The 12869-nt window shown below is 42.8% G+C and overlaps 1 protein-coding gene across 1 annotated transcript; it reads left to right on the top strand.

The window, feature by feature from the left end:
• The first annotated feature begins 5612 nt into the window (after positions 1–5612).
• On the top strand, positions 5613–12622 carry drd1b (dopamine receptor D1b). The gene has a single exon (XM_067492419.1). It carries the CDS (start codon positions 7278–7280, stop codon positions 8667–8669), a length of 1392 nt encoding a protein of 463 aa, XP_067348520.1. The 5' UTR covers positions 5613–7277; the 3' UTR covers positions 8670–12622.
• Positions 12623–12869: the final 247 nt, after the last annotated feature.

Here is a 12869-nt window from a genome sequence, read left to right as displayed (position 1 = left end):
GGTTGGGTGCAAGTCAAATAAAAGCATTTGTGCAATAGATGGATAAAGTGTGTGTGCATGGGAATGTACATGTGGAATGTATTCTGGGATTAACCTTTGGCGTGACTGATGCCCCCGCGTCTTTAAAAACCTACTTTATCAAATGAAACTGCTGACAGATGGTCCAAATATCATCAACTGTGCTGATTCTTTTATCCTGGGACACAAAGGAAGAGACAATGGGGAAAGAGAAGAAGAAAGAGAGCTAAAAACAGGCATGCTTCCCAGTTCATGTGCCCTTAACTGGGGATTCTTTATCATGAGTGCAATGCAGAAACAACACAAATTGTAACGGTATCACACAGTGATGGTTTTTAAAATGGGAACCTTGTAAAGGTAATGACTGCTCCTAAATTTATATTTGACAAAGTTCTTAATTTATGAAGATCAGACTCTGCTCAGCCATTTTATTTCTCAACTAATGACACGATGAAAGGATGTTTTTATCACCGTTATCTTTTTAACCTAAATTGTTTTTACTCCTGTCTCTATTATCTTATATGGTGAACAAACAATTCTAATAAATAAAAATGACTGTATAGACAAATAGTGTATTTGGAACAAGCAAGTTAATATGTTTAAAACCAACTCTAGATATTTATATTAATGATATACTAATTCATTAAGTTGAATAAGTGACATTGGTGGGTACCCCACTGAATGGCCAAACCAATGATGCAGATAAAACTGTAACTGAAATGAACGACGATTAGAATCTGTGGGAATAACCTGCAAATATGGCAGATAATTCAAAACATTGCTGCTGTCAGAAATAGACTGCTGTTCACAATAATTACGTTTCCTGACAATGTCAAAAAAAAAGTTTACATTAAAGGTAACTCAAAAAGGTTTCACAGATAAAAGATAAAACAAACAAAAAAAACGAACAGTTAAAATTACGATTTATGAAGTTAGGAATATTGATTTTTTTAAACCAGTTTTATTTTTCTGCATTGCAGCAATAAGAATCTGGGCCTTGTAAGTAACAACATACGTACAGTAAGCTGTGTGAATTTATGCTGTTGCCACTAAAAAGGACGCCTGTCTCTGTCTGTCTCTCTGTGTTGGCCCCGTAGTGGCGACCTGTCCAGGTTGGACCCTGCCTCTCGCTCAGTGACAGCTGGGATACGCTCCAGCCCCACACGACCCTTAACAACCATAATCAACATCATCACTGTTGGGGAGGGAAACAATGATGGCATCAGCCACAGTTTTGGCAACAAGGTCGACCCTCATGATGGTTTGGGCATTTATTTGTGTATGAAACAAAATACAGAGGGGAAAGGACACAAACCTGTGAGGAGACAGTATAGAACAAAATACATCTGATAAACACCATTTAATCTCACATTTTGTGAGGGAATATGGTTACAAAACCTTTATCCTGTATTTTTCAATTATTTTATTTTACTGTTGAAAATGAGCTTCCCTTCTTATGAATGATAACACATAGAGTCTTCACTGCTATTTAGTTTGGAAAGGAACATTTCTCAAATGGGAGACAGATGTCTCACGTTCACGCTGACTATTGGTTGCCTTCCAAATGAAATATTGTAAGAGGAATTAGCATTGCAGTAGTCAGTAGTGGTGGGCAGTTCACAGAGTTGGGGTGGACAGAGATTTTCCAAGGCTGATGCTGCTGCCATTGGTTGTATAATGCCTTCTTATACAATATGTGCTAAATCATTTGTTTTATAATTTTAAAGGCAATAATTCAAACTACTGTGTAAATGTTTATTTATTTATTTTTGCTCTCTGGTGGGATAATTCGTGTTGTCCTTTCTTATGTATTTTAACAATCTAACCTCTTGTAGCTGCTGTGTACGCTAGTTAATGGGGATCTAAACAAAGCATCACATGAAAGAGATAATGTACAGAGGTCACAGTTGTAATTACAGCCTCTGTTTACCCCAATAGGGATCATGATGTTGTTAATGTCATGAAAGCTGTGTGTGCGTGTGTGTGTGTCAGCCGGTGTTTTACAGCAGTGGGATTAACTCGCAGCAATTCCTTCATGTTGGGCGTCTATCGGTTAGAAGCTGCACAGTAACAACCTGGGACCTGATGGATGTCACACTGACAAAGAAGATTAGGAAGAGGGCAGAGAGACAGACAGAGAAAAAGAGGAGGGGAGTGTGTCTGCCTCTGTGTGAGAGAGTCAGTCGGCGGGGCTGATTCTCTGCTCTAAACTCTAACAAAAGGGCCCTATGCCGTCACGTCAGTAAAATGTTTGGCAGGTGTTGTCTTTTAATGCTATTTGCGGTCTGTCATTTCGCAGAGAGTAAGCTGAAACTGTTGACATCCTTAAAAAAAGAAATCACGCTGATAGGAGTCTCTTCAATTACCAGCGATGTTTTATCATCGCTGAGAAAAACACCGAAAGCAATTTCACCTCGTGTTGCTATCTAAGAAGATGAGCTAACATTGCTGCAGCGTTTGAGCTGCGTTATTGACAGAGGATGCCAAGAAAGACCTGTATCACTGGATGTGGTACTAACAAGGCTCCAGCCAAGAAGAAATCCATGCTGCCTCTGATAACTGTTTTAAAAGGCTTTCATTGTAATTGGATTCTACATGAATGTTTATGACACTATGAAGTTCAAACAAACAGGTAGATTCACTTGGAAAATGTCTTTCAGTATCTTGTTTTGCATAATCAGCTTTGTTTTGGATGAATTTTCGCATACATTCGTTTCAGCAGGGCTGAATGATGCAGCTTGGCTACATTCATCCCCTGAGGCAAAAGTTCATTATTATGCAGTAACATCAATAAAAATGTATATGAGTGCTTTCTCAACATTATTTCCTATTCTGCTTTATTATAAAATGCGCTTCGAGTGCCAACAGTTAATCTGTAAGCTGCATCCTTCCAGATTTTGGCCCACCGACAGCCTTAAAGCTAAAATTTCCATATCAGCCTGAACATCTGAATTTCTGCTTGTGGTTAATATTTCAAAATTGAACTGGATTCAGGACAAATCCTTTTAATATGAAAGCATAGCACATTTCCCCCCCACAGAGATCAGTACCATACAGGCACAGTGTGGAACCTTTCCGGAGAGTTTCCAAGTTGTCTCCTTCAATTAAGTGCCTGTGAGAGTAACTGAATAACTGAGCAGAATGACAAACAGAGTCAGCTGATTAAGGTCTTGTCAGGAGACAAGCTGCCACACTTTCTGGGCATCGTGAAAAGTTACTGAAAGTTTTGTGACACTGCTCAATTAGCTAACTTTTTACGTTCGTTTCAGAGAAGGATTTCTTTTTTACTCCGAATGCATCTGAAAACATCTTTCAATCCATCGTAGACACATACGCTGATATTACTTTTCGTGAAAGCCCGGGATGCGATAAAGGATTAGGCTTTCACTTGGGAAATTACAGAGGAAGTAACTGCAAAGCTATGTTTAGAATTTCAACTAAAGTGAAACATATGACTCATCTGTATGTGGCTTAAAAAAATCTAAACGTCATAAAAAGACATTTCTGGAGCGTCCTCTCTTCTATTCTGTTTTGTTTGCTTTTTGGAGCAGACATAAATTACCCTGCATGGCTGGTTGTGTGTGCGTGAGGGAGCGAGTCTCCGTGTATGTGTGTTTGTGTGTGACGTGGTCTTGGTTTGAACTTTGTCGACTGCACGCACACCCTGGCTCTGTGCTACAGGGAAATGTGGGCGTTGTGTCTGCCAGGCCTCTTACACTTGGCTTGTCTACATGCATTACTCACAAAGACACACACACACACACACACACACACAAAGACATGCAGAGTCATGGATGCACACATAGCCTGCAAGAAAAACACACATGCCTCTCTCACGCTGTCTCTCTCTCCCTCACTCTCTCTCTCTCTCACACACACAAACACACACGCACACACACACACACACACACAGAAGAGGAGGGACCAGGTCCATTGAGGATTTTAGCTCACACTGTTAATATTCCAACTGGCCAGGGCCTGCCGGGCAGCCAGTAGCATGATAGCATTAGCTTCTGAAATTCACATCTGACCCCCTCCTTCCCTCTCTCACTTACAGACACACAAACACAAAACTATCTTTGTCAGGACGCCATTGACATAGTACATTCCCAACCCATTATCCAGCCTTCATTATCCCAATTGTCTAAAGCCAATTGTACCTTAACCTTGATTCTAACCTTAACCTCAACAGGTCGAGAGGACTGATCAAAACATCCACACAACCATGTGTCTCTCCTGATTCATGGCTCATCCAGCTCAGAGACTTTTATTCAGAGTTGTTCAGTCATGTTTATTGAGGTGACATTAATGCAAAAAAGCACTGCAGCTTGCTCTCTCAGCTCCCACGCTCACATGATCCCCTACAATGTTGCATCCAGTAGATGGCCTCATTGTGCCTCGGTGTGCGTGCCTGCTGGGCACAGGTTCATGTCAGGACATCACGGCACCTTCTTTTTCAGCCCCACCTCTAATTTTGGTGACTTTAGCAACAATGATATTCTTGTTTTTGTCAGTGTAAGTCAAATCTAAAATAACATGCAAGAACTTTATGTAGGGGATATTATTATTGTCACTGTAAAAAATGACAGTAATTCCATGTTTTTGGACAAAATAAAAAACTTATGTTTTCTACATAGGCCCTGAAAGCTCAAAGCACTGCAATTGGAGAAAGCACAGCCCCAATGCAAACGAATTGAGAAAATTCGATTCCGGGAGCAAATTCCAGGAGCAACTAGAAAAACATTCGAATCTAAATGTCCGGCACTTTTTAGTGTCCCCTGGAAACAATGCTATTGCAATAAAAAGTTTTAGATTTGTAACTGTATTTTTCGTTGCTCCTGGAGGCATTTCCATTGTGTTGGGGCTTTCGCAGCACTTTTCTCAATTTGGTTGTGTTGGGGCTTTTTGCAGCGCGTTTCTTAATGCTTCGCCTGTGTTGTCAGATTGGTCAAGTTGTCTTTTGTTTGTTTGCTTGAGTTTTGTCTAATTGCATGTGTATTGTCATATTGCAGTGCTTTGAGCTCTCAGGGCCACCGTAGTTCCCCCTTTTGTACAGAATAATTCACAATACAACTCCAGCCAGTTCCTCACTTTGGCTCTTAAGTAGAAAGACCTATGTGCTTAACCAATTTTCCAAAGCCAGGGTCTTAGCTCTCCACCAAAGCCATCAAAAAATAATGATTGGAAAAGATCAAACATGGGAAATGCTGCCATGTACATAATCATATTCAATAAATAATATAAACTAAAACTAAAACTCCATTATCTTGTCATCTGTAGGTAGTGTGCACAGCAGTTTATTATGTCTGTAACAAGTGCAGGCTGCTTTTTATTTAGTCTATAGGCCAATAGGCTGCGTTTGGCTTTTATTGGTTACTGTGCGTAACTCTCGTGCGTGGATTCAACAGCTGCTGGAACGCACCTTGACAGCACTAAGTTGACCAGGCTTTGTCTCATCTCCACTGTGGGGAGTTTTAAATGAATACTGGAAAACAATATAAGCTCTTCAAGTAGTTAGATGCGATAGTAGTTTAATAAAGTCTCTCTCTCTCCGCCTGAAGCGGTCCATGCTGAGGACAGGTTTTGCTGACAGATTCATCGCCCCAGCTTCACCATGTTGCATTTCAGTTATAAATATATTTGCTATATGTCATAATAATAAGGCGCAAAGAAAAAAAAAGAAGATCAGCTAAATTCCTATAATTTCCTCCCTGGCTTTACCCCCTCTCTGCCTGCCTGGATAGATGGAGCAGTTGTGGCAGAGACCGTGGCGCACAGCAGCAGGCAGCAATAGCTGAATGGAGAGAGAGGAGCGCGCACGAAAGCGGTCTTGGGCAGACCAGAGTCATTCCCATCACTCTCCGCCGGTCAGTCCGACCGCAGACGCATCACAGGGCAACTGAATATTGCACAACAAAGGATAAACCCCCCCAAAAGGAAAAGGAAAAGCGTAAGGACGGATAAACAAGTCCGGGGACCGTCTTAAAAAGGGGATTCGTGACTGACCTTCCATGGAGGAGCGCGCAGACGGGCTGAGCTCTGTCATTAGGTACCAAGACACAAGTTGGATGTTTGCCGAGGAGATGAGGATTTTAGGGGACTTTCTTTATTAATGCGTTTGATTAGCGGAGTTCATTATTTTTAAGCCAACCACAGGGGTTTGCCACGGGTCCCAGGCTGCTCGCATCCACAGGGCAGAGCGCACGGTGCCTAAAAAAATTATAACAATAAAAAAAAAAAAAAACATAAAACAAACAGCGCCTCTGCTTCAAAAGACACCAAGCCAGGGATTACACTGCCAGAGATAATTTAGGTGGGTGTCCGGAATAATTCTTGAATGTTTTTTTGAAACCAAAAGAAAAAAAAAAGACTTTGCATGTGGATTATAGCTCAATGACAGAATAAAAAGAGCAGTAATATCGATGTGCTACAATTCCTACGAAATTAGACATTCAAGTGTATGTCTCTGCTTTCGAAATGGACAGTTTTTACTTTTAAATGCTGTTGTGAGCCTAAGTTTCTCTGCTCACCGTTCAGGTGGAAACATTGTGCCATTTACTAAAACACAGCTGCATTCAAAGAATAAAAGAAATAAATAAATAAAAGCCATCCAGCCGGGGTGGATCTGCGTCAATACAGGCACCAATATAATCACACAGACACGCCTCGAGGATCATTGAACAAATCGGATAAATGCAGCGCAGAAATCATCAATACAAGTGATTGATGAGGTGGTATATAAGGACACGGACTGGCCAAGCTGCAGTTTATTTAACAGCTCGCTAAGGATATGGTGTGAAACTTTGCTTGGGAGCTTGACAGCTGAGGCGCACACGGAGAGGAGAAAGGGACATTGTTACTGCTGCTTTATGCCATTTCTGACCACAGTGCTGACTGGAACAATCATTTCAAACAGCAGCTGGAGTTTTCTTCATCCTTTTGCAACTAGAATGTCTGCTGCCTGTAATGCTGCTCCAGGGGTTTATGAAGCAGGCATTTCCGGGGGGCAAACTACTGAAGACATCTTTGTGAAATATTTATAGCAGCGAGAATGGTGGTTGCCACGAGGAGCCTATGGATGACCCAGTCTGTGGGAGAGCTGGTGCCGAGACAACTGACCCCTCCACCAGCTATGCTGCCCGTCTAAAACTCTTCCCCAGAGAGGCACAGCTGCTGCAGGCTGGGGATGTGATGGGGTGACTGTTGACATCCCCCTCACCCACCCCCTCTCTCACTGTATTAGTAGTGTGATATAAACAATGGATCAGAATTTCTCAACAGTTCGAGACGGCAAGCAGCTGCTGCCAGAGAGAGACTCATCCAAACGTGTGCTGACAGGATGCTTCCTCTTTCTCCTCATCTTCACCACGCTGCTAGGCAACACACTCGTGTGTGCTGCTGTCACCAAGTTTCGACACCTGAGGTCGAAGGTCACCAACTTCTTCGTCATCTCACTGGCCATCTCTGACCTCCTGGTGGCTATCTTGGTTATGCCGTGGAAGGCGGCGACAGAGATCGTGGGATTTTGGCCATTCGGTGAGTTCTGCAATGTCTGGGTGGCGTTTGACATCATGTGCTCCACTGCCTCCATATTGAACCTGTGTGTGATCAGTGTAGACCGTTACTGGGCCATCTCGAGCCCCTTCCGGTACGAACGCAAGATGACCCCTAAAGTGGCATGTCTGATGATCAGTGTGGCGTGGACCCTCTCCGTCCTCATCTCCTTCATTCCTGTTCAGCTTAATTGGCACAAAGCTCAGACCACCAGCTACGCAGAGCTGAATGGAACATACCCCAGCGATCTTCCCCCTGACAACTGTGACTCCAGCCTCAACAGGACCTATGCCATCTCTTCCTCTCTGATCAGCTTCTACATTCCTGTGGCTATTATGATCGTTACCTACACCCGGATCTACCGCATTGCCCAAAAACAGATACGGAGAATATCTGCCCTGGAACGGGCAGCGGAGAGTGCCAAAAACCGTCACAGCAGCATGGGGAATAGTTCAAACATGGACTGTGAGAGTTCATTCAAAATGTCATTCAAACGAGAAACCAAAGTCCTAAAGACGCTCTCAGTCATCATGGGAGTGTTTGTGTGCTGCTGGCTGCCCTTCTTCATCCTCAACTGCATGGTTCCATTCTGTGAACCGACCTTCCCAGATGGTGCCACGGACTTCCCCTGCATCAGCTCCACCACATTCGATGTGTTTGTGTGGTTTGGCTGGGCAAACTCCTCACTCAACCCAATCATCTATGCCTTCAACGCCGACTTCCGCAAAGCCTTCTCCATCCTCCTGGGATGCCACCGGCTCTGCCCGGGGAGCAATGCCATCGAGATCGTCAGCATTAACAACAACATGGGTGCCCCGACCTCGAACCCCCACAGTCAGTATCAACCCAAGGGTCACATTCCAAAGGAGGGCAACCACTCAGCCAGCTACGTAATTCCACACAGCATCCTGTGTCAGGAGGAGGAGTCACAGAAGAAGGATGGATGCATAGGGGAGATCGAAGCGGGGATGGTAAACAGTAGCCTGGAGATACTCTCCCCGGCCATCTCTGGGAATTTAGACAGCGATAACGAAGTCGCACTGGAAAAGATCAATCCCTTAACACAGAACGGACAGCATAAGGCTGTGTCGTATTAAGAAATGGCAAAAACTGTATAGACGACAGCACACTAAGGCATGAACGTGTGCACAAAGGGAAGAGGAGCTTATACAAGAGGACAGGAAAAACAGAGGCTTCCTTTAAGGACATGCCTGACAGCAAAGCAGTGAGTGGGAAATACAGGACTTTAGACTGTCGACAGCTATTTACATGGAAAAAAAATCCTACAGAATGTTTCAAAGTAAAGGCACTTTAACCCGGCTATAACTATCTGCAAAATACTTTCAGCATTTATTGATGAAATTGACACATTTGATGATAAATGTTGATGACGTGAATATTAAAGCAGAACACTAGCTACGTGCACATGTATACAGCATAAATAGTTACAAAGATGTATACATCTGCATACGTGTACTGTACAGTACTGACACAATCCTGGGAGGACTTAAACACAGTACATACAGTGGAGCAGGATGTGGTAACTGTTAGCAAAACATCTTGTAGCCAGGCGCTTAGTATGTGTTTCATGGAACTGCTTGGGTGACTTGGTCTTGTTATAGTAGAATTTACTCATTTGCAGCTATTTCTCTTCAGATCATTTCTGAATGATAACTTGTCTCCGGAAAGACTGACATACCAGTGTTGCAGTGGTAATTTATTTTAATTACAAAGATCTCAGACACCAAAGTAACTATGTTATGAGCCAAACTCAGACAGGCGGGGAGGCGGGGGGGGGAGTTTAACAGCATATTAACAGCATATTTATTCATATAATAGTATTCAACCTTACAACCGCCCCACCTGTATTATTTAGCAGATACATACTGTATAAAACTTTATATGTTCAACTGGTGTATTTGTGTTAGAGAGAGGAGAAAGGAAAGAAAGAAAAAGTTGCTTCTGTGGTCGATTTTCATTTACAGTCATATCCACCTGGGACTGATCAGACTGGCTCGCCGGATGTTTTCGCCATTTTTCTACTCACTCTGTTCTCTCCATCAAACCCTCTCTGGGGGCCTTGTGGTCTCCTCTCCTGTCCCATCTTCCTGCTCTCCTTTCCTCAGTCAATGTCCCATCCTCCTGTGTGCTGCCCTTGTTTCTTGAGTGTCGTCAGCCTCTTTTCTCTCCTTCCTACCGTTGCCTCAGTCAGCACGCTCCTTTACACCTGCACCACAGCGTCCCCTGCTTCCTCCTCACCATCTCCTTTGGCAGGCCTCCATGTCAAGTCCTCACTCGGCCCACGGAGAGTGGCACTAATGATTCTATTTTTAGGAGAATTCCGTCAGTCCTTAATTAAAAAAAGAATATCAGTGTGTAAACTAAAGCCTCTGTACTCAGAGGAAGCAGAGCAGGAGCAGCAGCAGCAGCTGTAGAGTTTAGGACATTAAGTGGCACTTAATGTCCTTTTGCAAACTTGCAGATATGAGATCTGGTAAATTGCTCATGCTGGGAGCCACACTGTGCTGTACTGGAAATGTGAAGCACTCAGTGTGACAGTGGCTGTGTGCAGGGGTGGACAAAGCTTTGAAAGACATACACAATAACAATTTACGATAAGTGTTGAGCTCAGCCAAAGTAATTCTTTTGCAAAAAGGCATTTTTTCAGTAACTTAATCCTCATGATGTATTGCTATCAAATAGATATTTTGCAGCTAGTTTGCAGATTAATTAAATGGTGTAAAATGAATAGTTTTACATTCTACGATAAGTTTGAGTTGAAACTGAGAATACTACCACTCTGTTGACATTAATGACAATTATGTCAAAAATGATAAATACTAAAGCATAAAGAATCAATAGCCATTATAGTTACATTACATAGCACATAGCATAGCATTCCATTACACAACTCTACGAAACATTGCAGAGGATGAGAGGCAGCATCAGCCGTGTACTGAAGGGAACAAATGGTCTTTAATTGCTTATGGGTTCAACTTTTCATTTGTGCGACAAGAACTATAATTTCCTCTTTTTAAAGCTACACAGTCTACACAAGGGCAGAGAACAAATGAAGATAAATGCGTGGAATAGGGAAGAAAGAACCTCATTGGTCAACTCGTGAATTATGAAAAACATAATTCAAATGTACATTGTGTAGATCACCGAGTTGAATTAATTGCAAAGGCTGTGCATGGCAAATATAATGATCAAACATAATTAGTTCTCTACTTGAAGTCTATACACAGAGTCTCTCTGTTGTGCTCGGTGTTGCTGGGGTAAGAACGCTCGGTAGCATGCTCTCTGACATTGTATGCTGAGCATCCACTGTGGGCTGTGTGTGTCCACGAAGGCGTGAAACTGTTGCACATCAGAGAAAGGAAAAGCTGATCCAATAGAAAGCAATTGGTCTTGAATGAAGCATTTGATTTTCCTGCACTGGAAAATCCAATGCTGTCTAGATGGCAGCAAAGGGGAAGGGTGGGGGGTGGGGGGGGGGGGGGGGCTTTTAGCTCAATATGTGGCTTGGCTTGTGACACAAAAGCAACTCATTGTCCTCTTTGCCTCCCTGTCCTCAGCCCCTGCCATTTGCTGCTCCATCAGTTTAAAAGCGGATGTTTATGAAGTGGAAATTGGATTAGCTGTGTTATAATAAGAATTACGTTTCCAAGAGATCAAATTGCATTGTAACGGCCACCGTCTAATTTAACTTCCGACTCCTTTCACCCTCTGTCCTATTGCCCTTAGAAATTGTCAACCATATCAGCTGAGAAACCTCAATTTTCACTCTTCTTCAGTCTCTGTTAATTTAGTCCGTGTTCCCAAACACGACCAGCTTGAACATGCAATAAAAATGTGAACTCCACATAATCTGTCATGACTGGACATGGAAGGGATCTGCCTAAGGGAAGATTCGGTCCTCCTCCCTCCATCCAGCCTCTACCCTTCTTTTTTTTTCTATCACTTTCTCTTTTCTCTTGGCTGCTTCTGTCGGCTTGATGCGTGTTCCCAACGTTAACACAGATTGAATTTATTATTAAATAGACAGGGTTTACTGTTTCCCCCCCCTTACCGTTTCCCTTCTGTGAGGCTCTGAATCAAAGGCCCACCTGTCTGTGTGCGATAATTTCTATTATTGGTGTTGCCAAATTTCAGATGTTTGGCTGAATGTCGCTGTACTGTAGCTTATGCTACGATTTTATAAGCTACTAGTCCTCTTAATGATATAGAGATTATTCCGCCATTTGACGTGACAACATTGGCATTTTCAGGTTTAGCAGATGCTTTTTGTAAATGCTGTATGTATTCGTTTATAGATCATACCTCCAGCTGAGAGTTGAAATGATCTCTGCTGTATTTTGGCCCCACGATACCTCCCCAGCCCTGAGTCTTCACTTTGTCAACTGGGTGAGCTGCCACTGCTTTGATTTTTAGAGAAGGACGATGTCAGACAACAGTCCCACAAGCAAAATGTTCTGTTTGATGCAGAGCGTTTCCTGTTGGTTGCCCTAAAAGTTGCTTTGGAAAGCTGTAGTGACAGCGCCCGGTCTCACAGTCAATGTAGTTACATGACGTATGACAGCTTAAGCTAATCTGACAGCACTGAATCCCTCCTCCTCCTCTTCCTCCTCTGGCCAAAGGACATAGCAGGCGTGGGACCAAACAATACTCCCAGGCCCTGGGAATGTGGAGACGTTTTAAGGATGAGGTTTCAACAAAACAACACATGGCAGTATTTTGGCATGGGAATGCACGGGTATAGTATTGTACAATGATGTTCAAAAATGTAGTTGTGATGAACACAAGTGCTTTTTATCTTCAAAAATCCTTAATGTGTGTAGCAAACTTACATGCTGTATGTTTTCTCCAGTGTGGGATTATTATTTGCAGTGAGATTTATGTGTCTATTTATTTACACATTGCTGGTGTTCATTTATGAAAGCGATGTCAAAGGTTATAACCCTCATAATTATGACAGCATTTAGTTTACAGTTTGTATAAAAACATGTGCCCTTCTTGTAAAATAAATGTATGTCATTTTTCTTTTTCATCCGTGCTCTACGTGCTGTGTTTTTTTAAAGAGTGGTATCTGGATGTGAGTGGTGCCGTGGTGCTAACACTGAGTGGTTATTGGAAGATCGCGTTGCTGTTGACGATCGATGGAGAATGATTTTGAATAGTGACGCAATTTTTTTTCCAGCTCCCTGAGCCCTCACTGTGCTCCTGCCTTTAGTCTCGCATTTACATAAGCGGAGAGAAGCCTGATAGTTGACATGTCCTCTTCCTCTGCCGTCTCC

The sequence above is a fragment of the Channa argus genome, chromosome 22 (assembly GCF_033026475.1).
Source record: "Channa argus isolate prfri chromosome 22, Channa argus male v1.0, whole genome shotgun sequence".
Lineage (NCBI taxonomy): Eukaryota > Metazoa > Chordata > Actinopteri > Anabantiformes > Channidae > Channa > Channa argus.
The sequence above is the reverse complement of the archived record's forward strand: the minus strand, read 5'-3'. Positions and strand labels throughout refer to the sequence as shown.

What these genes read in the sequence shown, in the direction of transcription:
- drd1b (XM_067492419.1), top strand. Translation starts at nt 7,278, where the DNA reads ATGGATCAGAATTTCTCAACAGTTCGAGACGGCAAGCAGCTGCTGCCA.